Raw genomic sequence first — 27,698 nt, 5'->3', positions numbered from 1 at the left:
AAAAGAAAACTTGCAGGAGATATGTAGAGTGGAAATGAAGTAGTGACCATTTAATCTCTGAATGGCTTGTGGTCAGCTGTGATGATGGACAGATGCAGAGATACCCGATGGTTTTCAGCCTGTCCTCTTTCTCCCACTGCCCCGTTAGCAGTTCTTCCTTACTTGTCATGCTGCTGACCAAGAACAGGACTCAGGGCTGCCAGCAGACATTTGACTGAGGACCCACAGAAGCAGAGGTTACCAAAAACACCAAGCTTCTCTCTCTGAGCTCCCCTTCGTGTTGTCATTTCAGTGTCTGGACGTATCTGGATTCTCAGATTGATTGGCATGCAAATAGTAAACCGTGTGTAAAGGAAATTAACTCCCATGCTTACAATTGTCATAGTTGGAAAGTGGGTCTAATTCATTCTCTCCCCACTAGTTTCTGTCTTAATAAATTCTATTACAAATTGTACTGTGGCCTGACGATCTCATATCTTACTAGAGATTCTGAGAGGTTCTGTTCTGCAGAAGACCATTGTTACTGCTCATTGTTCAGATTTCATGGGCAAGAGAAGCTACAAGTGACATGAAAAAAGTAACATTCTGACACAGTGGAAAAATTCTGGGGTTTTGGTAACTACAAAAATCTGTATGTGACCCCTGACTTTCTGCCCTCCTGTGTGACTTTGAGCAAAGGTCTTCACATGCCTGATCCTAATTTGCCTCAAAAATAAAATGGAAATAATACCACCCTCAAAGAACTTTCATAGAGGCTTATGAAATAACACAATAATATTTGGACAATGGCTGGCATATTATTAAACACTTAGTATATGTTTGACCAATATTATTATTTATTTTCTTGATCTCAAGGCCTACTAAATAAAAAACACACAAAAAGAAAAATTTAAACTCTCTGGATTTGTCCTTGTGAAAAATAATCAGTGTTCTATGATTCCCATATATAAGACTTGTTGATTTCCTAATTACTCATGAAATAAGTTAATGTATTGTAAAGTTGGTGAATATCTTATTTGAAGTGAAATGCCTATTTTTCATATTATTTTAAAAATTAGGGATAATGTACATTTCCCAGCATGTTGAGAGAAAACACACAGATGGCATGCCAGGTCATTAAACTAGCAGACATGTTTGACCAGAGAAATTTTAGCATATCTGAAAATTCTGATAATGAACATATTAGAAAAAAAGAAGAGTCTCGAGAGCTAGCTGGCAGCCAAGCGTACGCGTTCAGGGATTAGCGGCTGCCATCGACGGTGCTTAGGTTCCTCTGGGCTTGTCTGCGCCACTTGCTCGCCACACACTCCGCCATCATAAGCCGCCATCATGGTAAAGCTCGCAAAGGCCGGTAAAAATCAAGGTGACTCCAAGAAAATGGCTCCTCCCCCAAAGGAGGTAGAAGAAGATAGTGAAGATGAGGAAATGTCAGAAGATGAAGACGATGAGAGCAGTGGAGAAGAGGTTGTTATCCCTCAGAAAAAAATGCAAGAAGGCTACCACAACTCCAGCAAAGAAAATGGTGGTTTCCCCAACAAAAAAGGTTGCAGTTGCCACACCAGCAAAGAAAGCAGTTATCACCCCTGGCAAAACGGCAGCAGCTATGCCAGCCAAGAAGACAGTTACACCTGCCAAAGCAGTGGTAACACCTGGCAAAAAGGGAGCCACCCCAGGCAAAGCAGTGGTAGCAACCTCTGGTAAGAAGGGAGCAGCCACCCCAGGCAAGGGAGCAAAGAACGGCAAGAATGCCAAGAAGGAAGACAGTGATGAAGAAGATGAAGATGACAGTGAAGAGGAAGACGATGATGATGAAGAGGAGGATGAGCCAGCAGTGAGGAAGGCAGCTGCTGCTTTTGGTGCTGCTCCTGCCACAGATGATGAGGATGACGAGGATGACGATGATGATGACGAGGATGATGATGAGGAGGAGGAGGAGGATGAGGAGGACGAAGATGACTCTGAAGAAGAACCTATGGAGATTGTACCTGCCAAAGGAAAGAAAGCTCCAGTAAAAGCTGTTCCTGTGAAGGCTAAGAGCACTGCTGAAGATGAAGATGAAGAGGAGGATGATGATGATGAAGAGGAGGAGGAAGAGGATGACAATGATGAAGAGGAGGACAACAATGAGGAGGAAGAAGAGGAGGAAGAGGAAGAAGAGCCTGTCAAAGAAGCACCTGGAAAACGAAAGAAGGAAATGGCCAAACAAAAAGCAGCTCCTGAAGCAAGAAACAAAAAGTGGAAGGCACAGAACCAACTACGTCTTTCAATCCCTTTGTTGGAAACCTGAACTTCAATAAATCTGCTCCTGAATTGAAAACGGGTATCAGTGATCTTTTTGCTAAAAATGATCTTGCTGTTGTCGATGTCAGAATTGGTGTGTCTAGGAAGTTTGGCTATGTGGATTTTGAATCTGCCGAAGACCTGGAAAAAGCCTTGGAACTCACTGGTTTAAAAGTCTTTGGCAATGAAATTAAACTAGAAAAACCAAAGGGGAAAGACAGTAAGAAAGATCGAGATGCAAGAACACTTTTGGCTAAAAATCTGCCTTACAAAGTTACTCGGGATGAATTAAAAGAAGTGTTTGAAGATGCTGTGGAGATCAGATTAGTCAGCAAGAATGGAAAGAGTAAAGGGATTGCTTATATTGAATTTAAGACAGAAGCTGATGCAGAAAAAACCTTGGAAGAAAAGCAGGGAACAGAGTTAGATGGGCGATCCATTTCTCTGTACTACACCGGAGAGAAAGGTCAAAGTCAAGACCATAGAGGTGGAAAGAATAGCACTTGGAGTGGTGAATCAAAAACCCTGGTTTTAAGCAACCTCTCCTATAATGCAACAGAAGAAACTCTTCAGGAAGTATATGAGAAGGCAACTCATATCAAGGTGCCCCAGAACCAAAATGGCAAATCTAAAGGGTATGCATTTATAAAATTTGCTTCATTTGAAGATGCTAAAGAAGCTTTAAATTCATGTAATAAAAGGGAAATTGAGGGCAGAGCCATCAGACTGGAGTTGCAAGGACCCAGGGGATCACCTAATGCAAGAAGCCAGCCATCCAAAACTCTCTTTGTCAAAGGTCTCTCTGAGGATACCACAGAAGAGACGTTAAAGGAGTCGTTTGATGGTTCTATTCTATTCAGTGACTAGCAAGGATAGTCACTGACCGGGAGACTGGATCCTCCAAAGGGTTTGGTTTTGTAGACTTCAGCAGTGAGGAAGATGCCAAAGCTGCCAAGGAGGCCATGGAAGATGGTGAAATTGATGGAAACAAAGTCACTTTGGACTGGGCCAAACCTAAGGGTGAAGGTGGCTTTGGTGGCCGAGGAGGAGGCAGAGGTGGCTTTGGAGGCCGAGGTGGTGGCAGAGGTGGCCGAGGTGGTGGCAGAGGTGGCCGAGGTGGCTTTCGTGGCAGAGGCCGGGGAGGCTTTGGAGGGCGAGAAGGCTTCTGAGGAGGCAGAGGAGGAGGAGGAGACCACAAGCCACAAGGAAAGAAGACGAAGTTTGAATAGTTTCTTCTATCCCTGTCTCTCCCTCTCCCATTTGAAAGAAAGGACTCTGGGGTTTTTACTGTGTTAATTGATCAATGACAGAGCCTTCTGAGGACATTCCAAGACAGTATACAGCTCTGTGGTCTACTTGGAAATCCGTATAGATAACATTTCAAGGGAGATAACCCTGTTGGTGTTGACTGGATATTCATATAAACTTTTTAAAGAGTGATAAATGGCAGCCCACTCCAGTGTTCTTGCCTGGAGAATCCCAGGGACGGGAGAGCCTGGTGGGCTGCCATCTCTGGGGTTGCAAAGAGTCGGACACGACTGAAGCGACTTAGCAGCAGCAGCAGCAGCAGAGCTAACCCTTATCTGTAAGTTTTGAATTTATATTGTTTCTTCCCATGTACAAAACCATTTTTTTCCTATGGAGTTTGTTGTTGTTTTTTTTTTTTTTGTTTTGTTTTGTTTTTTGTTTTGTTTTGTTTTTTGCATTGGGGGGTGTAAAGGAAAGCAGAATGTTTTATCATGATTTTTGCTTCAGCAATTTTGGGACAAATTAAAAGTCCTAGAACTCTTAAAAAAAAAAAAAGAATAGAAAGTTAAGTAATGAAGGTTCTGGTTGTATTCCCACTTCAAAGTTAGGTATACACTTAATATAAAAAACTACTCTGACTCTTTTAGTCATGAATGCCTAGGAAAGTGAAAGTGTTAGTTGCTTGTTCATGTCCAACTCTTTGTGAGCCCATGGACTGTAGTTCACCAGGCTTCTCTGTCCATGGAATTTTCCAGGCAAGAATACCAGAGCAGGTTACCATTTCCTCCTGCAGGGGATCTTCCTGACCCCAAGATCTATGCTCCATTGGCAGGTGGATTCTTTACTACTAGCGCCCCCTGGGTACATATAATATGCTGCTGCTGCTGCTAAGTTGCTTCAGTCGTGTCCGACTCTGTGCAACCTCATAGACAGCAGCCCATCAGGCCCCTCCGTCCCTGGGATTCTCCAGGCAAGAACACTGGAGCGGGTTGCCATTTCCTTCTCCAATGCATGAAAGTGAAAAGTGAAAGTGAAGTCGCTCAGTCGTGTCCAATTCTTAGCGACCCTATGGACTGCAGCCTACCAGGCTCCTCCGCCCATGGGATTTTCCAGGCAAGAGTACTAGAGTGGGGTGCCATTGCCTTCTCCTACATATAATATAAATATGTTAAAATCTATCTTATTTCACAGCAGGGTAACACTCAACCTTTCCTGAACTAACATAAAATCAAAACAGGCATGTCCTACCTGGGATAGAGAAAATTATAAGTAACTTCAAGAATTACAAAGAGGACCATGATTAATTAATTTTATTATTCCTCTCTGCTATATTACACAGGGGGTTGGCAATTACCCCACACGCTAGCAAAAATAATGCTCAAAATTCTCCAAGCCAGGCTTGAACAGTACGTGAACCGTGAACTTCCAGATGTTCAAATTGGATTTAGTAAAGGCAGAGGAACCAGAGATCAAACTGTCATTATCCACTGGATCATCAAAAAAGCAAGAGAGTTCCAGAAAAACATCTATTTCTGCTTTATTGATTATGCTAAAGCCTTTGACTGTGTGGATCCCAATGAACTGTGGAAAATTCTTAAAGAGATGGGAATACCAGACCACCTGACCTGCCTCCTGAGAAATCTGTATGCAGGTCGAGAAGCAACAGTTAGAACTGGACATGGAACAACAGACTGGTTCCAAATTGGGAAAGGAGTACGTCAAGGCTGTATTTTGTCACTCTGCTTATTTAACTTATATGCAGAGTACATCATGAGAAATGCTGGACTGGATGAAGGACAAGCTGGAATCAAGATTGCCGAGAGAAATATCAATAACCTTAGATATGCAGATAACACCACACTTATGGCAGAAAGTGAAGAACTAAAGAGCCTCTTGATGAAAGTGAAAGAGGAGAGTGAAAAAGTTGGCTCAAAACTCAACATTCAGAAAACGAAGATCATAGCATCTGGTCCCATCACTTCATAGCAAATACATGGGGAAACAATAGAAACAGTGAGAGACTTTATTTTTTGGGGCTCCAAAATCACTGCAGATGGTGACTGTAGTCATGAAATTAAGACACTTGCTCCTTGGAAGAAAAGTTATGACCAACCTAGACAGCATATTAAAAAGTAGAGACATTACTTTGCCAACAAAGGTCCATCTAGTCAAAGCTATGGTTTTTCCAGTAGTCAGGTATGGATGTGTGAGTTGGACTATAAAGAGAGCTGAGTGCTGAAGAACTGATGCTTTTGAACTGTGGTATTGGAGAAGACTCTTGACAGTCCCTTGCACAGCAAGGAGATCCAACTGGTCCATCCTAAAGGAGATCAATCCTGAATATTCATTGGAAGGACTGATGCAGAAGCTAAAACTCCAATACTTTGGCCAGCTGATGCGAAGAGCTGACTCATTTGAAAAGACCCTGATGCTGGGAACCTCCGTCCATAGTTCATCAGGCACTCTGTCTATCAGATCTAGTCCCTTAAATATATTTCTCACTTCCACTGTATAGTCATAAGGGATTTGATTTAGGTCATACCTGAATGGTCTAGTGGTTTTCTCCACTTTCTTCAATTTCAGTCTGAATTTGGCAATAAGGAGTTCATGATCTGAGCCACAGTCAGCTCCTGGTCTTGTTTTTGCTGACTGTATAGAGCTTTTCCATCTTTGGCTGCAAAGAATATAATCAATCTGATTTCGGTGTCGATCATCTGGGAAGGACTGATGTTGAAGCTGAAACTCTAATACTTTGGCCACCTGATGCGAAGAGATGACTCATTTGAAAAGACCCTGATGCTGGGAAAGATTGAGGGCAGGAGGAGAAGGGGATGACAGAGGATGAGATGGTTGGATGGCATCACTGACTCAATGGACATGGATTTGGGTGGACTCCAGGAGTTGGTGATGGACAGGGAGGCCTAGCTTGCTGCGGTTCATGGGGTCACAAAGAGTCAGACACAACTGAGTGACTGAACTGAACTGAACTGATGCTGGGAATGATTGAAAGCAGGAGGAGAAGGGGACAACAGAGGATGAGATGGTTGGATGGCATCACCAACTCAATGGACATGAGTTTGAGTAAGCTCCAGGAGTTGGTGATGGACAGGGAAGCCTGTCATGCTGCAGTCCATGGGGTCACAAAGAGTCAGGCATGACTGAGTGACTGAACTGAGCTGAACTGGCAATTACCCACTCATATCACTATATATGCAGTTTCACTATTTAGTGTTTCATACCTAAATTATGTAAAACACTGTATATGTATTTTACTCCTAAGAAGAAATTGTATTATTTCACTTTTATTCCATTTTAATTGGGTTATTTTCCTTCTTCCTGAATCCAGTGAAATACTAGCATGAGAAGAAAAATAGGGCTTTTAATCTGGGTGTCTGAGTACAAGCCCTCAGAAAGGCTTCTTTTGGCACATTTAAATGTTAATTTAAATAATGCTTTTTAATTAATCACAGCTATGGCTATACACTCTCTTTTGAATTATGAGTTTAAAGAATAATATACTGGATAGGGTAGATAGCGTCAGATTATAAAGCCCAAGAAGGGTTATAACAGCTCATTTTCATTCCATTTCTTCCCAGAGGGTAAACAGCTGAGAGTTAGATGAAATAATGATGATAAAATGCTATAATTTCTATTTTTGCAGCTGTATCCATGAACAGAATAAAACTATAGAACTAGGGTATTTTATATACCAAGCCCTTTTTATTATCTTTATTCATTTAATTTACACAAAAACAGAATGATGCACTTACATAATTATGAAATTAGCTTATCCATGTCAGAAATGGGGAAACTGACTCAGAATTATTTAGGAGGCTTAAAATCTAATTGGCAGTCACTTCTACTTACATTTCAAAACATTTTAGTACTTTCAAGTGGTCTTTGGGGCATCAAAATCATTATGGCAGGTGAAAATAAACAATGACAATAGAGACAGAAGTTAAATATTCAGTATTCCAATTTGGATGAGACTAGTTAATGGTGGTGGGGGAAGGTTAAACTGAAATTTTAGAGAAAATGAGAAAAAAAAACTCTGGATGTGCATGTACGAGGAATATTTTTAGAGAACAATAAAAACAAGTAAGGTAGGGATGTATCAGCAAAGAAATGAAGCTACGCTCACACTCATATCTATATTACAACTCAATAACAACAACAAAAATGTATTTAAAAATAGGCAGAGGAATGAAATAGACACCACCTCCCCACCCCCCCAAAAACAGACATCCAAACAGCCAACAGGTACATGAAAAGGTACTCAGCATCACTAATTATCAGGGAAATGCAGATCAAAACCAAACTGAGATATCATTTCAGACCTGTGAGAATGGCAATCATCAAGAAGACAAGAGATAAGGAAGTGTTGCCAAGGATGTGGAGAAAAGGGAACACGTCTGCCCAGCTGATGGTACTGTAAACTGGTTCAGCCACTATGGGGAACAAACAGTAGGATGGTTCCTCAAAAAATTAAAAACAGAATTACCTTATAATCCAGCAATCCATTATCCAAAGGAAGTGAAAACAGGCTTCTAAGGAGACATATGCCCCCTCTTGCTTATTTATAATTTATTTTTCTGATAGTGATAAAGCTGACTCTAGTTATCTGCAATTTACATATATATGTACACATATAAAGTAATTTCAGAATTGCTACTGAGTACTCCTGAGAGAAACAAACTTGCCAATTAGAATATAATGTTCATGCACAGTTCTTTTTTTGTCTTCAGCTTTATAGTTTCTGGTCAAAATATATTTTCTAATTATTTTAGATAAATGACTTTTTCCCCACTATGATGACTAATTAAGGTTATGTCATACATCTGCAACATTTGTAAGTTAGATTTGTTTTCCAGTCTACATTCTATTCCCTAGAATCACCCAACATCATGGTTGATCTTTTAAAAAATGTATTTACATACACTGAATTTCACATTTGTGATACATTTCTATGGATTACGATTAATGCATAGTGTCCTATATCTATCACCGGATTAGTACACAGAACAGTTTCATCAGAATTTCCCTGTGTACCCTCTTTTATTCAACCGCTGTCCCTTCCTCAAAATCCTGACAACCACTCATCTGTTCTCCAACTATACCTTTCCTATAATCCCAAACAAATGGAATCACAGTATATGTAGCTTCTTCAGTCTAAGCTTCTTTAACTTAACAAACTAATTACAATGTATCCATGGTGTTGCTAATATCAATAGTTACTTCCTTTTTACTGCTGAATAGTAGTATTCCATTGTATGACTAGATGACATTGGCTTGTCTGTGATGCATACTCAAGTTGTTTCCAATTTTAGGTGATTATGAATTAAGTTATAAAAATCTTCATACAGGTGTCTCTGTGAATATTAGTTTTAATTACGTTTGAGTAATTATCTACGAGTGGGGTTGTTGGGTCATATATCAAGTATATGATTAATTTCTATAAGAAACTGCTTTATTTTATATCTTATTTTTTGCATTCCAGAAAGTATGTAGCAGTAAACATATTCCTTAAGAATGTCCTCTAATTTTAAACATTTCATTTTCAAAGTGAGCAACATGTCATGATATATGGGTGGCTATATGTCAGTTGCTTAGAAATACATCTCTTCCACTCTCAACTCTCAGAATAAAATATTGTGTCTCAAATGCCCAGTCAGTGGTTATTTAATCATCTAATGGATTGTAAATCTTTAGAATAATACGGTCTGCTTTTTTAGATAGAGATTCCATTAAAAATTCACTCTCATTCATGACTGGGCCTGGGTCTCTACTGTTATTCCTGAGATCTCACTTGGTAAAGAGCACGATGAGGGCCCACCGCCATCGATGAGTGATGCACATGGCGAGCAGCCGTTGCCCTTCATTGTTTTCAAGGTCCTTCAGTTCTGCTGCTAGTGCGTCATGCTTGGGTAAGGAAATCCGGGGTGAGCCTGGCAACATGTAGCCATTCCTGCTGATGCCACCCTACCTCTGGGGAGGTGCTAAGGGGGGATGGGATAAAGGGGCCCTTACTCTCAATCTTTGAGCACTGTTTCTGGATTATAGATTTTCAGGTGACATTTTCCTTCTCTAACATTTTCTATCTTTAAAATTTTTCTCTTTTGTAAATGTGTTGATTCAGCCATCACATCAGCCATCAAATGTGCTGAAATAAATCAGCATTTGGAAGAACACTAAAAAAGAAACAAAATAACCAGGGATGTTAAAATTTTGAGTTTGTAGATCTCAAAAAAATACACAAATACATTTCTGCTTCATAAGAAATTAGACTATGGTAAAGAATATTTGTTGTGATATATGAAAATCTCAAGTGACATAGACTTGAAATTTCATTTCAAATAGATCACATGTTATTATTTGTTACATCTCATTATTCATTACTCAAAAAATATTTTAAAGAAAGCACACATTTTCCCTTATGACTCAAGTCTTGGTCATGGAACACTGGCATCATTTTAGTGAAAATAGTTTATTATTTATTTGTACTACCATATGCATAGCACCATCTATGTAAACTCTCGCTAATGCATACTCTAAATTTCACTTTGGATATTAACCTCAGCAAAATAAGATATAGAGTAAAATGTTATGACATTTTTTCATCAAATATATAATATTTGTATCTTTAAACTTTTCTTAGGGAAATTTCAAATATATATAAGAATAGGATATAATGTAACATACTTACAATTCAATAATTTTCAGCTCCTTACATATCTTCTAGTTATCAACTCATGCCACTCTTCCTTTTTCTATACCTCCATTCATTTTCCTCAACTCCAATTATTTTGAAACAAATCTCAGAGTTTATAACATTTAAATTTCTACATTGTTTTCAAAGGCAAACCCAATAAGAGATTAATGGCAAACATAAGCAAAGTGTTTCCTTCAGTTTAATGACACTTATTAAAAAAAAAAAAATCATGGGTACAAACTTGGCAGTCTCCTACAAAGCATACTTTTAGGAGCTCCAAGAGGTCAAATGACCACGAAACTGACCATTTACTCCTACCGACTGCTTGGTAGTGACTTAGAGGCATCCCCTAGCATTAACACATTCTCTCCAGCTCTTGACAAAAATACACATCAGTTGCCCTGAAGGGGAAGTATATGAGGCAGTCCATTAACCGATCAGTTTTTGAGCTAGACAGATGATAAGTATCCTCAATGAGATAAAGCAAAAATGGGAAATAACCATCATGAGACAAAGATAAAAGGGAATACTGTAGGTTCTCTAAGAAGGAGGAAACAAGGGAGGCAGAGGGTACCAGTAGGAAAGTCAAATATATCAAAAACCACTTTTTCCGACTTTACAATTTTTTCTATGTTCCTCTTTATTTTCAGTCAACAAGGAAAAGAACAATCATGAAGAATCTGAATGAGTCACTCTTAGGTGGAGCTACTAAATCTGGACTTTGAAGAGGATAGTCATAGAAATTTCTTGAATGATTCACTTAAGACCAAACTGTATTGGAGAGTTTAGTGTATGATTCTATTGAGACAGTCAATACATACTGATTTACAGAAGATTTGGGAATTCTGCAAAAGAAAATAAAAGCAATTTTATTCCTATTATCAGTAGCAAATTAACCATTTGTTTTTCAAAGGTAAACTCTTCTGCTGAATTATTTATTCTGCATATAATTCTAAATGATAAAAAATTTCTGTAGAAGACAAACATCAATATACAGCATATGCAATGATTATGAGCTACACGACTGGAGCCAGACTTGTTCATTCACTCAGTTGTGTCCAACTGTTTGTGACCCCATGGACTGCAGCACACCAGGCTTCCCTGTCCTTCACCATCTCCCAGAGTTTGCTCAAACTCATGTCCATTGAGTACATGATGCCATCCAACCATCTCATCCCCTGTCACCCCCTTCTCCTCTTGCCTTCAATCTTTCCCAGAATTAAGGTCTTTCCCAATGAATCAGCTTTTCGCATCAGGTGGCCAAAATATTTGAGCTTCAGCTTCAGCATGAGTCCAAACTGCCTGGGTATAAAGACCTGCCCTGACACTAACTTGCAGTGTGACCTTGGAAAAACTGCTTAACTTTTCTATATCTCAGTACCTTCATGTATAAGAAGGGGAATAATAACAGATCTTATCTCTTGGGGCTGTTATGAGGGATTAACTGAATTAATATATGGAAAGTGTTATAATAGTGCTTAAGTGAAAGTCACTCAGTTGTGTCCAACTCTTTGCAACCCCATGGACTGTCACCCACCAGGCTCTTCTGTCCATGGAATTCTCCAGGCAAGAATACTGGAGTTGGTAGTTGTTCCCTTCTCCAGGCAATCTTCCCGACCCAGGGATTGAACCCAGGTCTCCAGCATTGCAGGCAGATTCTTTACCGTCTGAGCCACCAGGGCACCTAGTAAACACTATGTAAGTGTGACTGCTCCCCACCCCACTCCCCACCCCCAGGATGTAAGTTCAGGAAGGCTAGTATGTATCCATAGTGCTTAGTGCCTAGTACTAACACAAAACAGGCACTAATTAACATTTGTTGAATATATAAGTACATAAAACTTTAGTTATCTTATTATAGGGGAAATTTTAAACATGAATGTGTATTACTTACTATGACATTAGAGAATAAACAATCCTACTAAAGTAAAAACTCTAATAATCATGAAGGAAAAAATTACAGATTCTGTGACTACTACTTATATTCATGATGGATAAATTTGAACACCAAGACAAATGAAACTAATCCATATCCAAAAGGCAGTGATGTCTCAGAGATTTGTTCTACTTAATATCTGAAGGCATATATCAACAATAGTATTAGTCTTTTTGAGGCTGAAATTTTATTTCTTTTCATGAGATACAATCAATTTTGATATCTAGTCTACATTAGAAAGATAACGGGAAATGGGAATTAACTAGCCTCTCACAAAGCATATGGATCATTCAATGAATTACTCAACAATGATTAAAAATATCAGTTAAAAATGTATCTAGGCTCTATAGACATAGGCATCCCAGAACTGTTAAGGAGATAATATTTAGTTAACTGCTTTGCTTTATTATGAGAAAATACAGCAAATACGCAGATTCTTTACACTGGCATTATATGGAATGCTTCATGGAATCGAACTTTTCAAAAACCTAAACTTACTGCTCTTATACAGGGGTTTCCCTGGGGTAAAGAATCTACCTGCAATGCAGGAGACATGGTTCGATCCCTTGGTGGGGAAGATCCCTTGGAGAAGGAAATGGCAACCCACTCCAGTATTCTTGCCTGGGAAACCCCATGGACAGAGGAGGCTGTAGGGCTACAGTTGACAGGGTCACAAAACAGTCAGACACTACTTAATGACTAAACAACAACAACCCCTCTAATATAGTGTTCAAATATTTTCATGAGCATTTCCCAAAATCATTCTAATTCTTTCTTGCTTTTTTGCCCAGAACAGGCATTGTTTGATTAATTTTTATGATGGATAATTTAACATTTTTGTAATGACTTAGGGTTATCATTACCAAAATTAATTATTGCTCTGTGTTGTACATAGAGTTTTTGAGGTTTGGAAAACTGTCTTGTGAAAGGCTCTGGACTGCTACGATTCTTCATTTCTTATTAAAAGGGTGAGAGTAAAGACAGGGGTCTACAGTGAACATTCACTTTGCCACTGAATTCTGATTTTTGATCAAGGCCATTAAATAATCACTCTCATCCCTCTGGAGCTTCAAGGGGACCCCAGGAAGAAATTCTGAAGTGAGAGAGAATAGAAGGGTTTTGCTGGGCAAAATAACTTCTACTGCATCCTAAGGAATTTTACACTATCAATTTTCCAGCTTAGTTCACTGGTCTAAGCTACCAAACTACTGTTAAAGTAATTAAACAAGGAGGGCATGAGACTGAGGTGGTTCTAATGCCTTGGTAGCCTATGTAAGTAAACCAAAACCTTTTGTTCATTGTTGTTTTTTAGTCACTAAGTCATGACCAACTCTTTTGTGACCCTGTGGACTGTAGCCCACCAGGCTCCTCTGTCCATGGAATTTCCCAGGCAAGCATACTGGAATGGGTTGCCAATTCCTTTCCAGGGGATCTTCCTAACCCAGGGATCAAACCTGAGTCTCCTACATTGGAAAGGCAGATTCTTTACCACTGAGCCACCAGGGAAGCTCTAAGCCAAAGTTAATGTACTAGAATTCAAGAAAGTGCAACTTAAAAACAACTATTAACAATCACCAATAGCCACCTAGGCTTTCTCCAGTGGAAGGGAAAGTCGCTCAGTCGTGTACGACTCTTTGCAACCCCACAGACTATACAGTCCATGGAATTAAACGAGGAGGGCATGAAACTGGAAGGGTCAGGCTCCTCTGTCCATGGAATTTCCCAGGCCAGAACACTGGAGTGGGTAGCCTTTCCCTTCTCCAGGGGATCTTCCCGACCCAGGGATCGAATCCAGGTCTCCTGCATTGCAGGTGAATTCTTTACCAGCTGAGCCACCAGGGAAGCCCAAGAATACTGGAGTGGGTAGCCTATACCTTCTCCAGCAGATCTTCCCGACCAGGAATTGAACTGGGGTCTCCTGTATTGCAGGTGGATCCTTTCCCAACTAAGCTATCAGGGAAGCCCTTCCCCTGGTAAGGCAAGTGTTTAAATAGCTGCAGCCAATCATTGCTTTGCTTTTGCATCTTCTCTAAAATCCTTGCCCGTAGCTCCTGTCGGTGGAATGCTCCTAACCACTTTTCTGCATGGCACTGTTCCATCGTGATACACTGTATGTGCAAGCTCTTGAAAAAAAGTTAAATGTGCCTCAGTTTACCTTCTAACAATAGGCACTGATGAACCTTAAGGTGCAGACAAGTAAAATGGTAGAATTTCTTCAATGCTGTATTCCTTTTATGTTCAACTTAAGAGAGTTTAAACATTTATGGTAATAGGCGGCATAATGGCAGTATTAGGCCAAGAGCAAGGGCTGCGTGTCTTTAAGGACTGATCCAATGACACAGGCTTGAGAAGGGGACATCATTATTCCATCCCTTGCTCAGGGTTAGCTGCATATTTTATTTATATCTGGGCCTTTGAGTAGCTTTTCCTGAGAATGGGGAAATAAGGATGATACTTATCTTCAGCCCCTCATAAAATGAAACTCCTAGTCGTTACTTGAAGAATTCACTGGATATGCCACTATCACCTCTGCCTCCCCCTTGTAGTCTGTTGTTTCTGATTTGCTATGGCCTGGGAAGCCATAATCTAAACTTGCTAAAATTAAATCTATAATAAAAGTAATATTTGCCTGAGGGCTTTACCCGTGGCGAGCACTTGGCGACAGACAATGCTGCATCTATTTTAGGACGTAAGAGAATTTTAAACTTCATTCCTCGTTCTTAATGTGTTCTAGGATGGCTAAGATTCCCAAATAAATTACCTTGAGATAAATAAGACATTATTATAAACGGATTGAGAGCTCCTGAAGTCACCAACTTGGTACTGACCTGATGCATAGCGCTTAAGTGTCTCAACACAATGAACATTTTCTGAGCAATCTCATTACCTGGGAAAATAAGTGTACCTACATGACTTGCCTATAGTACGTGCCCTACAATAATCTAACTGAAATAAAGTTCTAGAAGAGATGCAACTCTGGGCTTAAAATACTTTTTTTAGCCTTAAAATTTTCCATGGGGAAAAGAAAAAGCTATTTTGAGTTCCACTTATGACCCCCGGGTTTTCCATTATCTGCTAAATATCCCAATGCCTTTATAGTGTTGTTTTTAAAGACAGTTAACAAGTTAAATTAAAACAGAAGGAAAGCTAGATCAATAACATCAGAGAAACTACCAAACGGAAAAATCTCAAAAGGATATCTTCCTTTCCTAGGCCCATAAGAACAATAGCATGGAGCTCCTCTTAGCTCACATTGGAAAACGTAATCACGCCTAGATGGAGAAAGAGAGTTGCTACGGAATTTCCAGTAACCTCGGGCATTCAGTGCTGGTCACACCTCTGTTGCCAGCTTCCACTGACACACAACCAGGAAGAACGAGTGGCCTGTGTGCAGCTGCAGCTCCTGCTGTTTGTCATCTGTTTTTTAAAACTGTATTTGAAATTATGCCTCAAGGGTGGTTAATGGCTAAGTTCAATAGTTTTGTGTATTTTTATTCTTATTTAGATCATGGAGGCATGGCATTGATGGCATACCACTTAAGTGTCATTTTTTTAAAGCTCTCTTTTTTTTTTTAGTCAGCTTCACAACAATTTCATAACTTGGACCAGTACCCTTTTACTAATCCTGAACTTTCCATTTCTAGCTTTGTATTTCAGATGTTTGCTCCTGAAGTAGATTCACAGCTACTCTTCCGTCTGTCTCTTTCCTACCTTCAATCATCCATTTTACCAACTTCATATTAATTTTCTTAAAAGAGCCTTTTAAAAATAGAGCTATCATATGATTCAGCAGTCCCGCTCCTGGGCCTATATCTGGAGAAAACCGTGGTTCGATACATGCACCCTGATATTCACAGCACCACTATTCACCAAGCCAACACATGGAAGCAACCTAAATGTCCATCAATAGATGAGTGGATAAAGATGTGGTACATGCATACAATGAACTATTACTCAGTCATTAAAAAATAAATAATGCCATTTGCACCAATATGGGTAGACCTGGAGAAAATCATACAAAGTGAAATAAGTGAGACAGAGAAAGACAAGTATCATATGATACCGCTTACATGCAGAAACCAAATACAGGTACAAATTAACTTAAACATATTCACAAAACAGAAACAGACTTACTTATGGTTACCAAAGGGGAAGAGTTGGGAGGAAGGATAAATTAAGAGTTTGGGATTGACAAATACACAATACTACATTTAAACTGGGGCTCTGTGACAACCAAGAAGGGTGGGGTGGGGTGGGAGGGAGGTGCAAGAGGGAGGGGACATATGTATGCCTATGGCTGATTCCTGTTGATATATGGCAGAAACCAAGGCAACACTGTAAAGCAATTATCCTTCAATTAAAAAGAAATAAAATAAAAACAAACAAGGACCTACTAGAGCACAGAGAAGTCTTGATCAAAATTCTGTAACAATGGGAAAAGGATTTGAAAAAGAATAGATACGTGTGTATGTATATGTGTGTGTATGTGTGTGTGTGTGTGTGTGTGTGTGTGTGTGTATATATATATATATATAAACTGAATTACTTTTCTGTGTACCTGAAACTAACACAATATTGTTAATCAACTATAATTTTTTTAAAATCTGCTAAAAATACCATGCAATCCACATAATAGACTATCTCCTTAGTTCTAAGTTCGTCTCTCCAGTCTTAGCTTCTCCTATTTCTCTGCCCTTCCCTTCACCTCAGTTAAACTTGCAGACTCATGTCTCAACGTCACCCCACTCTTACTAGTGGATTTTCAGCTCCAGGGATGCCTTTAGTACTGTCCTACTCAACCTTTTAAGACAAAGTACAATTCCCCACTTTGCGTTGACTTGGCGGGGAAGTTCGGAGAAGAAAAAGGCAAAAGAGAGATGAGAACAATCTCCATGATTGCTCCTCCACAACTGAGAGTATTCATTTAACAAGCAATGCTTTGGGGGAGGGGGAAGGTCTTCTTAATTATATAGGATTACCAGGTGGCCCACTGGTAAAGAATCTGCCTACCAATGCAGGAGATGCAGGTTTGATCCCTGGGTCAAGAAGATCCCCTGGAGAAGGAAATGGCAACCTGCTCCAGTATTCTCACCTGGGAAATCCCATGGACAGAGGAGCCTGGTGGGGTACAGTCCATGGGGTGCAAAGAGTCAGACAGGACTGAGCACACAATAACAATTATTCCTCAAGATAGTGTCCATTACTTTTTTGCTGGACACATTATATCCCAGAAATGCAGTGCTTTTTGTGAGATGACTAACTCAGCAAAGAAAGAGATAAACTCTACTAAAAAATTGGCTTAAGCAAATGCAGGAAGTATTTCCTCTCAGCCCCATTCTGGTCCTTAATCTCAAAAATCACCAAATTTTAAACTTGAGGTGGGCTTTCTCGTCCAACTTTCTTTTTTTTTTTTTTTTTTATTTTTAAACTTTACAATATTTTATTGGTTTTGCCAAATAACTTTCTAACACTGGTGGAATCTACTGCCTCTAGTCGACTTTCCAGTACTGGAGGGCCACCAAGAGTCAGAGGGATGCCTGGATAATATCCACGTATAGACTTGAAGACCTCTGCATTAATCAGGGTTCTTGTTCATGGGGAAGGTAATTGAACATGCTTAAGTAGAAAGTATTTTATTGCAGGGTAATAAGTAGTTATGAAGTTCCAACCACATGACAAGAATTTCATACAGGAATTCTTGCTGGTGTAGCCAACTCCCTGTTCAACAGCTATGATGTCAAAGATCAGACCAGTGACTACAGAAGAACAAATGCCTTTGTTGCCTTGTCTGCACCTCACTTCCACACACCCCAAGTCTCAGTCAACAGAATCTGCTTGGCAGAGCCCAGAGCACGAGGAAAGCTCTAGTTGCCAGGGAGTCTTGCAAAGGTACTGTTTGAATGTCCAGGCTCCAGCCCAGGAAGATATGCTAGGAGGGGAGTAGTGCGTGTGTGCATGATAAGTCATTTGAGTAGTATCCGACTCCTTGTGACCCCATGGACTGTAGCGCCAGGCTCCTTTGTCCATGGGGTTCTCCAGGCAAGAATGCTGCAGTGGGTTGCCATGCCCTCCTCCAGGGGATCTTCCCCACCCAGCAATGATCTAACCCGCATCTCTTAGGCCTCCAGTATTGGCAAGGGTTCTTTACCACTAGTGCCACGTGGGAAGCCCAGAGGGGGAGTAGAGTGGATATCAAATGAGCCAGCCTGCAGCATCTGCTCCATGCACTCACCATACAATGAACAGCTTGCTTCTCTCGTGGATAGCAAACTGGATAATGAGGCCCTGCAAAGACTTGATTAAGAGAGGAGGCCCTGGACTGAGACTGCTAAGGCTCAAATCACATGTCAGACAGCACCTATGTGATCTTCGGCAGTCACATGTTATTTCTATCCATTTATATTGTCTACAAAGGGGATATCTGTAATTCTTCACTCTCCTGATTAGTGTAAGGATTGCTGCTGCTGCTAAGTCGCTTCAGTCGTGTCCGACTCTGTGTGACCCCATAGATGGCAGCCCACCAGGCTCCTCTGTCCCTGGGATTCTCCAGGCAAGAACACTGGAGTGGGTTGCCATTTCCTTCTCCAGTGTAAGGATTAAGAGCATTGAAATGTAAAATGCTTGAAACACTACCTCTTACATACTAAGCGCTCAATAAATGTTAAAACTATTTCTCTGAAATTGTGACTTTTTAAAATTTATGTAAGCTGACCTAAGATCTCTGTGCATCTTTACCAGGAGACAATTTATATAAATTGCAATTAATGGAACGTGGTCCCTGCAGAGTATCAATGAAAATTTTGCCACGTTTTTGTAATACTGCTGTTAAAGGATGAAAAGAAATCTGTTATTAACTTGCCTCAAATTAGGTAATTGTCAAAGCCTATGATTGCTGTTCCAGGGAAGGCAATGAAAGCTTCCAGATACCTTTCTTCTTTGAAAGAAAAAAACCTCATCCCAGAATGTTTGAATTCTGAACAGAACTCTCTATTTTCATCCCTGAAAAAAAAAATAGACTCCAGACTGGAACTAATGTGGGAAATAACACAATGTTCTTTAATGTTGTTTTGAGTCAATAATTTAAAGACAGTAAAACAGCAACAACAAAAGCTTTTGACCACTCTTAGTATCTTAGATAACTGAAAGTCTCCATCTCCGTCAGGGCCAGACCATAGGAAAGAGCTGTTCTAGATCTTGCATTTACCTACAACAGCTCCCCTGCCAGTTCTTGAGCTCCTCTGTTTATCAGAAAATGCTTTTACTCAAAGATTTGAGAGTCTGTCTGCCAAATTTAACCCACTGGCCAGGTCCACACCATAGCACTGCATAAAATCTCTCTCCTCCTGAAAAGCATCACAGTCCCAGGATAGCACTGTCCAGGATGGGCAGCTGTTCGCAGGTTGTGCAGCCTGGCAATACCATTAAGGACACGGGCTCAAGTGTCCCTCTTCCTTACTGTGTGATCAGAGGGAGATGCATAAACCTCTCTGTACCCATTTTATTCTCTGCAAAATGGGTGGTAATATGTATGCCTACCCCACTGGACTGTGAGAACATTAAATAAGGTAATATAATAAGCATGAGTTATTAATGATACCTTCATCACCATCCTCACAGACTCTGTATTGGTCTTGGAGTTGACTAACAGTTTGGTAATGAAAACATCCTTATGAGATGCAGTTCTACCTTTAATACATGGATTCATTTTGTCAGTCTCCATAATGTGGTGGTTGGAAGTATGCACTACTCTGCGTGTGATTTAACTAGTAGAGCAGACAGATGAAGTCTTCTTCCTTGCCCATCTGTTTTGCTCTATGCTTTTATTGATGTCGCATATTATAATAGGTATGGGAGCGCATCACACTGGTCTACATCAACTTTATAGTCCAATGAAATCCCCAGGTCTTTTCCTGAGCAGCTGCTATTACGCCAACTGTTTTTCATACTAATTTTTGTGAGTGATTTTTTTAACCAAAGTGCTGTGTGATAAAAGGATTCTGCTTAGGGACAGCTTTGACTTGGTTAGTGTGATTTATGGGTACAGACTATTTTGGTAAATAGGAATAAACAAAATGAAGATGATTCCCATGCTACTGAAAGTCCAATTATCTCCTGGCTCCTCCACCAGACTATTAGCTAGATGAAGCCTAAGATTCAGTCCTTATCATCTGTTTGTTTTTTAGTCAAAAGTATGCACTCAATATATGATGAACTGCCAACCTCTGTACAGTAACGATTGCTCCCTTTGTTCTTATCAACCATCTGCAAGATAATCCTGATAGATTTGTGAACACTGTATCAGTTTCTTCATAACACAGTATTTCAAGTGATGCAATGACAAGGCACACATCTGGTGTACAACCGATACTTCATTTTAATGCAATCTTGTAGCTGCCTAGAGGATGTAATACATGTCACCGATAATACATTTCCAAACTAATACAGCATGGCTTATTACAGGTACTGAAGATAAATTTAGATGTACAGACACCAATGATGTTAACTACGTAAAATGCATTGGAGTTTTACATAGAGAAACTTAAAAATACATTTTATGCTATCATCTAATTAAAACACTGATCAGTAGTGCTCTTGCCTCATTACACAAGCAACTCAAGGAATGACAACTGCTTTTATGAGCATTTATTATTAACAATGGGAAAGCATGATTTCCATTAAAATAGACACTTTGAAATGAAATGAGCATGCTCCCCTGAGGTATGTTTATCATGCTTTCCTTCCCCATATACTTAGTCTCTCCCCTCCCCACTCTTCAAGGCATCCAGGACAAAAAAAGTGAAAAGAGCATTAAAGTTCTTCCTTCTAGGTAGGCCCAATAGTCTTCTACCCCATGATTATTCCAGATGTACAAAAATAGAGTAGCAAAGAACAAAAACTCTGTATGTAAGCTGTCAGAGGTTCCGACAACCTCCCTCTACTTACTTGGGTAAGTTCTTTAACCTGAACTACCCTTAGTTTCCTCATACATAAATTGGCGATGACCCAATTTCCAGAAGATGTATAAAATTTTACTGAGATTAAAGGGAACTCCCTGGTGGTCCAGTAAGGCTAGGACTCAGCACTTTCATTGCCGGGACCCAGGTTTGAATCCTGTTTGGGGAACTAAGATCCAAAAAGCCAAATGACAGAGCCAAAAAAATAAATTTTACTGAGATTATACGACAGCGTACCTAGCACAGTGCTTGGTATGAAAAATACATCCTCAGTCCCCCATCCACAACCCCCCAAGTAAAACAAACAAACAAATAAAAAACCTCACTGCAATTCACAGACCTAGATAGGAAAAGAAAAAATACCAGATTGCTGGGACCCTCTGGTAGGTCTGGGCTGAAGAGCAAGAGGGCAGTAAACCCAAGAGTGGTTCACGTGGAGATGAAGGTCCAGCAAGTGTATAAGTGCTGTTCAGGAGACCTGAGACTGGGTCAGCCTGGCAAAACGCTCTGAATCAACACTACATGAAAGGATTCAGGACAGGAAGGAAAACACCAAGATTTCTGTTTGGAGGATCTGCAATCAACTGAAAAAATCAGCAATGATAAATAAGATAGTATGCTGCATTATGGGGCTTCCCTGGTGGCTCAGTGGTAAAGAATGCACCTGCCAATTTGGAGATGCAGGAGACTCCTGTTCAATCCCTGGGTGGGAAGATCCCTTGGAGGTGGAGATGGCAACCCACTCCAGTACTCTTGCCTGGAGAATTCCATGGACAGAGGAGCCTTGCAGGCTACAGTCCACAGATTCCCAAAGAGTCAGACATGACTTAGCGACTGAGCACGCACACATGCTTGTTGCATTATACCTTTGAAACAGAATGGGGTGTGTGTGTGTGTGTGTGTGTGTATGTTTTAACTTGGGGATCTGGATTAGGAAACAAAGAGAGAAAATGAAACTCCAAATTTCTATAAAGACTCACAAAATAAATCTGGGAGGCATGGGCAATTTCATTTTGACCTTGTAGTTTTACCATGAAGAAAACAAAGTATCCAGAGAAACTGTGATTTAGTTAAGGTGACAGTTACTTCAGAGGGACTTGAAGTTAGAGCTTCTGGTTTCTGGTCAATTACAAGTCTGATTTGCATACACTTATTTGCCAGATATTGATACTACATTGATGGAAAGCTTCATATATAAACCGTAAAAACAAAGAAAAAATCATCCGAAGGAACCTTGTCATTTGGAAAGAAATGTTTTGATTATTGTTTCTTAAGCATCTAACATTTAGAAATGTGTAGATTATTAATTTTGTGTTGGCTAAGAGATTAAAATTAGTAAACATTCCACATATCCATGGGATTTCCCTGGTGGCTCAGGTGGTAAAGAATCTGCCAGCAATGCAGGAGACCTGGGTTCAATCCCTGGGTCAGGAAGAACCCCTGGAGAAGGGAATGGTAACCCACTCTAGTATTCTGGCCTGGACAGAGAGAGCCAAGGACAGGAGAGCTTATCGGGCTACAGTCCATGTGGTTGCAAAGAGTCGGACACAACTGAGTGACTAACACTTTTCACTTTCACCCTCACATACATAAGCACCTGGATTTTTAACTAGAGGTATATTTATGCCATTAAAATATTGAGTTATAAGAGATATTAGGTGAATTTTTCAATTAAAAGCTTGCCTCAAACAGAATGTCACTGTAAAAAATCCCTCAGTAACAGAATATTCTATAATAAGGAATATTTCTTTATGAATAAATAAACCCTAATGACTTGATAGATGTTTCAGATGAATATATTATGAGAAAGGAATGTGATGAGAGTTAGATGTCTCATTCAGGAAACAGTAAATGAATGATATGAACAGAAAAGACACAGCCTGTCTGTTTGGGTCCCACGTCTGAGGATGGTTGAAGACTTTTGAGAGATGGCCTGCTGGCCAGTATGGAACTGCTCTCCTTATATTATCTCTTCTGCCCACTTTCTCTCCTTTATGTTTAAACAACTGTTCACTCTCCACACACTTTCTACCCTTTACTTCAAGCATGCTCAAATCTTTCCAGTCTAAAGAACTTCCTCTTCCTTATTTCTGCCTCCACCTCAGGACCAGCCTTCTCTCTCCTACTCATCACATGGCAATTTAATTGAGGCACAGATTTAAATGTCACCACGTCATCCTTCTCCCTTACTTCCAAGCTGAGTACACTATGCCTCTGGCCCATCATTCCAAAGTGTTTTCCTGTGTCACAAGTAACCAGGATCCTAATTTCCACAGCTTATATTTAATTTTCATTCTGCAACTCTTCATTGTTTGGCTATGCACCCCTTTTGAAAACCCTCTTGCCTGTAAAACTCTGTATTGCTTTTTTCCTCAACAAATCTGAAGCAAAACCGCTCAATTAAATATCCTAGAAAAATAACAGGTGAATCTGAAGTTGAATTATTGTAGCAGTGACCACCGCTACTTTGTTTCATGGAAAAGTCACTCTTTCAAATCTCTCGTTAATCTCCTTCCCCATACATAGAAATCATATCTAGTCTTTCAAATCTTTATTTAAAAAAACTACCATGAATTATAATATCTGGCAGGGATCTGCATCTAGGACATATAAAGAATTTTTGTAATTCAATAACAAAAAGCCAAATAACCCAATTAAAATATGGACAAATGATCTGAATAGCATTTCTCCAAAGAAGTGGCCAAAAATTATATAACAAGAGTCTTAACATCAACATCATTAATCCCTGGGGAAGTACAAATCAAAACCATGAGATGCTCTCCAAATCCACTAAGAAGACTGGACTCAAAAGAGGGACAGAAATAAGTGCCAACAACGATATAGAGAAATTGGAACATCCATACATCCCTGCTGCTGCTGCTGCTGCTGCTGCTGCTGCTGCGTCGCTTCAGTCACATCCGACTCTGTGAGACCCCATAGACAGCAGCCTACCAGGCTCCCCTGTCGCTGGGATTCTCCAGGCAAGAACACTGGAGTGGGTTGCCATTTCCTTCTCCAATGCGTGAAAGTGAAAAGTGAACGTGAAGTCGCTCAGTCGTGTCCGACTCTTAGCGACCCCAGGGACTGCAGCCCACCAGACTCCTCCGTCCACGGGATTTTCCAGGCAAGAGTACTGGAGTGGGGTGCCATTGCCTTCTCCGATACATCCATGATGGGGATGTAAAATGATGTAAGTGTCTCAGTCATGTCCAACTCTTTGCGACCCCATGGAGTGTAGCCTACCGGGCTCCTCCATCCATGGGATTTTCCAGGCAAGAATACTGGAGTGAGTTGCCATTTCCTTATCCAAAGGATCTTCCCAACCCAGGGATTGAACCTGGGTCTCCCACATTGTAGGCAGACGCTTTACCATCTGAGCCACAAGGGAAGCCCTAAAGTGATGTAACTATTTGCAAAATAGTCTAGCAGGTCCTAAAGAAATCAGAGTTACCATATGATCTAGCAATTCTAGTCCTAATGATGTATTCACAATAAATTAAAATAATGTGCATACAAAAATTTGTATATCCATACAAAAAAATGAGTGTTCACAGCAGCATTATTTATTCTAAAATGTGGAAATAACTCAAGTGTCCATCAACAGGTGGATGGATAAATAAAATGCAACTTATGTATATGTAAAATATTGTCTATTCTTAGATATAAGATGTATGTATATTAATGAACCACTGTTTGCAATGATTTAGAATGATGAAAAGGACTGCATTACTGATAGATGCTATAACATAGATGAACTTTAAATCAGTATGCTAAGTAAGAGCAGCAAGTGATAAAAGTACATACATGATGCCATTTATATGATAAAAACATTGCAGTAATTATGGTGATGGTTGCACAACTCTGAATATACTAAAAGTTATTGAACTATATATTTTACATGAGTAAATTATATGACATATGAATTCTATTTCAATAAATCTGTTATATATATTTTTAAATACCATGAAAATCAGAATGGTCAGGAATGGCCTCCAGCAACACATATTCCCCTTTGAACAGTTTAAACATAAAGGAATCAGAATTACTGTTTTAATTTGTATACCAAAAATTTGGTCTCAAATTTACATCAATTGGATGCCACAGCTAATAGGAAAAGAAGCACATCTTAGCTGCTGACACAATTCTCCTCCTGTCAAAAAACAACTTTACAAAAAACAGCTGAAACTGTTAGTTAAATATTAACAGAAAGATCTTCTGCATATCAATTATGCCCAAAGTCATTATTTTTGGCAGTCACACAATAAATCTAGACTCCAGAGAGACAATTTATACCATCTGTTCTTAAACTTGAGCATGTACCAGAATCACCTGGAGGGCTCAATAAACTACAGACTGCTGGATCCCAGCCCCAGAATTTCTGATCCACTAGGGTTGCAGGGGGAGCCCCTAACAAGTTCCCAGGGGCTGTTAATTCTGCTAGCCCAGGGACCACACATTAAGAACCACTCTCTATTCTATAGTAATCTATTTAGTTTACTTGTGATCTTACTTAGGACTAATTTATCTCAAAGACAGTTATCGAAAATCAAACCTGTTACACAAGCCATATGGTAGATTAGAACTGCCATAGTAGAAGAATTGCTTGACTGAGAAACCTATTGACATAAGACAGTAGTGTCCTGAATGGGCCACCACTTGAGCTTGAAATACATGATGAGATTTAAACAGTGAGAGCAGATACAGAATCAGAAAGTCACAGAGAAAGTCAGGCCTCAGTAAATTAGATGAATGCAAAAGAACTAGAAGAGAGATCAATAAAGTTTTGCTCCTTGGGGCAATGAGATGACAGTCATGAGGACATCAGTGTATCTTAACCGGCCTTCAGTTCCTGAACCACATTCTCAATTTTGTGAGGCCTAATGCTGTATCAGTGTTCCCCTGACACTTTCTTGTGTCACTGTTTCTGCAGTACAGCAAGCTGTGTGGCTGAGATGCCTGTACTCATTATTCCAGAGTCATTCCTACAATAACCTGCCCCTATGAAGGGCAGACTTCAGTGGGAAGCTTTCCTCTGAAGTCCAAAGAACATATTTCCAAAAAGACCTAAGGATACAGTTTGATCTAAGGGCCAGCTCTAACAAGATGGTGCTTAATAGAGATGTGTGCCCATTATGGACTCAGAGCTCATATTTGATAACCACATGATAAAAACTGACAAAAACAAAGCAGGGCAAAATAAAACAAAAATGAACTCTTATAATTGCGCTTATAGGAATATACTCCCCCCAAAAGAAGATAGCGGTCCCACATTGCATAAAGCCAAGCCAAACCCAGTTTCGGTGTCCAGTTATTAGCCATACTTTCAACAGAAGCAACAGACAAGCTAAGGCATCACCAGCCTAGAGCAGAAGGAACTGGAAATTATGTAATTGAGTAAGAGTTAAAGGAGTCAACATGGTTCCTTTGTGAAAGGTCAAAGAAAGGCAGCAAAGGAGAAAAAGATAACTTTTATCTAATGATCTTAGTGCTTCCCCTAATAACTGCAAACTGCAAGAAAGAAAGAAAAAAGTCCCACAGTCTAAATTGGGGAAACTCAGATTATTCTACCTTCCTCTTAAAGATCTCCAGTATAGATCAGAATATAGAACACTGTATGCCATGTAGTGGATGCTCAATAAATAATCATTAAATGAATTAGCCCAACAAAGAATGTGTGAAATACTGAAGTTAATCAGACCGTTTGGAACTCTTGCTTCCCCAAATAATCTGACTGTGGTTCCTCTTCCTCCTCGTGATACCTGTTAACATATACCTTGAAATTAGTGTCCTTTAGAAGATAGTTGGGAAAATGTTGTAACATAACATATACGGTTTTAGGTAAAATGATAAACTAGTAATTAGAGTAGTAGCCTTATAGCCAAAATAGAGGGAAACTTGTAACAATAAGAAAAGCCCAAATTCATATGGGCAGCCCATGAGGCTGGGGACTCACAGGAAGAGTGTTGAGTAAAGAGTGAATTAGGATCCCATCAACAGAAATCAATTTAGGATTTCTGTTGATGGGATCCATGGCTTGGGTAATTATCCAAACTAGGTCAGTAGTTCCCAGACTCTTAGATTTATATAAACAGAAATCTGAAAACTGAAATTGGACATCCACTTTTGGACTAAATATTTCTATTTTTATCAATTAGGGACAATTATTACTGTTTAATGTCACCTTTTCACAAAAGACCATTTTAATAAGAAATAATCACTTTGAATGAAAGAAAGAAATTTAGCAAAATTAGGCAATTATTTTTATTTTTCTCATATTGTAACAAAATGGTTGATTACTGACTGCCCCTTGTCCATGAACCCCAACTCTGTAACCAATGCCCTATGCGACCTCAAAACTTCCTTCTCAAAAACGTTCTATGATTTTAAACAAATGTCCCACCAAGGCCAGGCAATAATTTTTGATGATGTGAAATGGCTCAAAGACAGAAAGGGCAGAAGATGACAGAACACAGCTCTGAGAAAACTTCTCCAAAGTGTAGAGGTTAAAAATCAGGATCACAGGATTGGAACAGAGGTGCCTTATTTTCTCAAATATTAGGATAGCTCCTGA

The 27,698-nt window shown here is 39.7% G+C and overlaps 2 protein-coding genes across 2 annotated transcripts in view; one reads left to right on the top strand and one right to left on the bottom strand.

The window, feature by feature from the left end:
* The window catches only part of OXR1 (oxidation resistance 1), a 543,504-nt gene that overhangs the window by 401,834 nt on the left and 113,972 nt on the right, over positions 1-27,698 (bottom strand). The window lies entirely within an intron of this gene.
* Positions 1,214-3,564, top strand: LOC102397285 (nucleolin-like). Its single transcript, XM_025265174.3, is given in 4 exon segments — positions 1,214-1,479; positions 1,481-2,219; positions 2,222-3,141; positions 3,144-3,564. Coding segments are annotated over 4 exon segments (2,175 nt in total). The 5' UTR covers positions 1,214-1,329; the 3' UTR covers positions 3,510-3,564.

The sequence above is a fragment of the Bubalus bubalis genome, chromosome 15, assembly GCF_019923935.1.
Source record: "Bubalus bubalis isolate 160015118507 breed Murrah chromosome 15, NDDB_SH_1, whole genome shotgun sequence".
Taxonomy (NCBI): domain Eukaryota; kingdom Metazoa; phylum Chordata; class Mammalia; order Artiodactyla; family Bovidae; genus Bubalus; species Bubalus bubalis.
The sequence above is the reverse complement of the archived record's forward strand: the minus strand, read 5'-3'. Positions and strand labels throughout refer to the sequence as shown.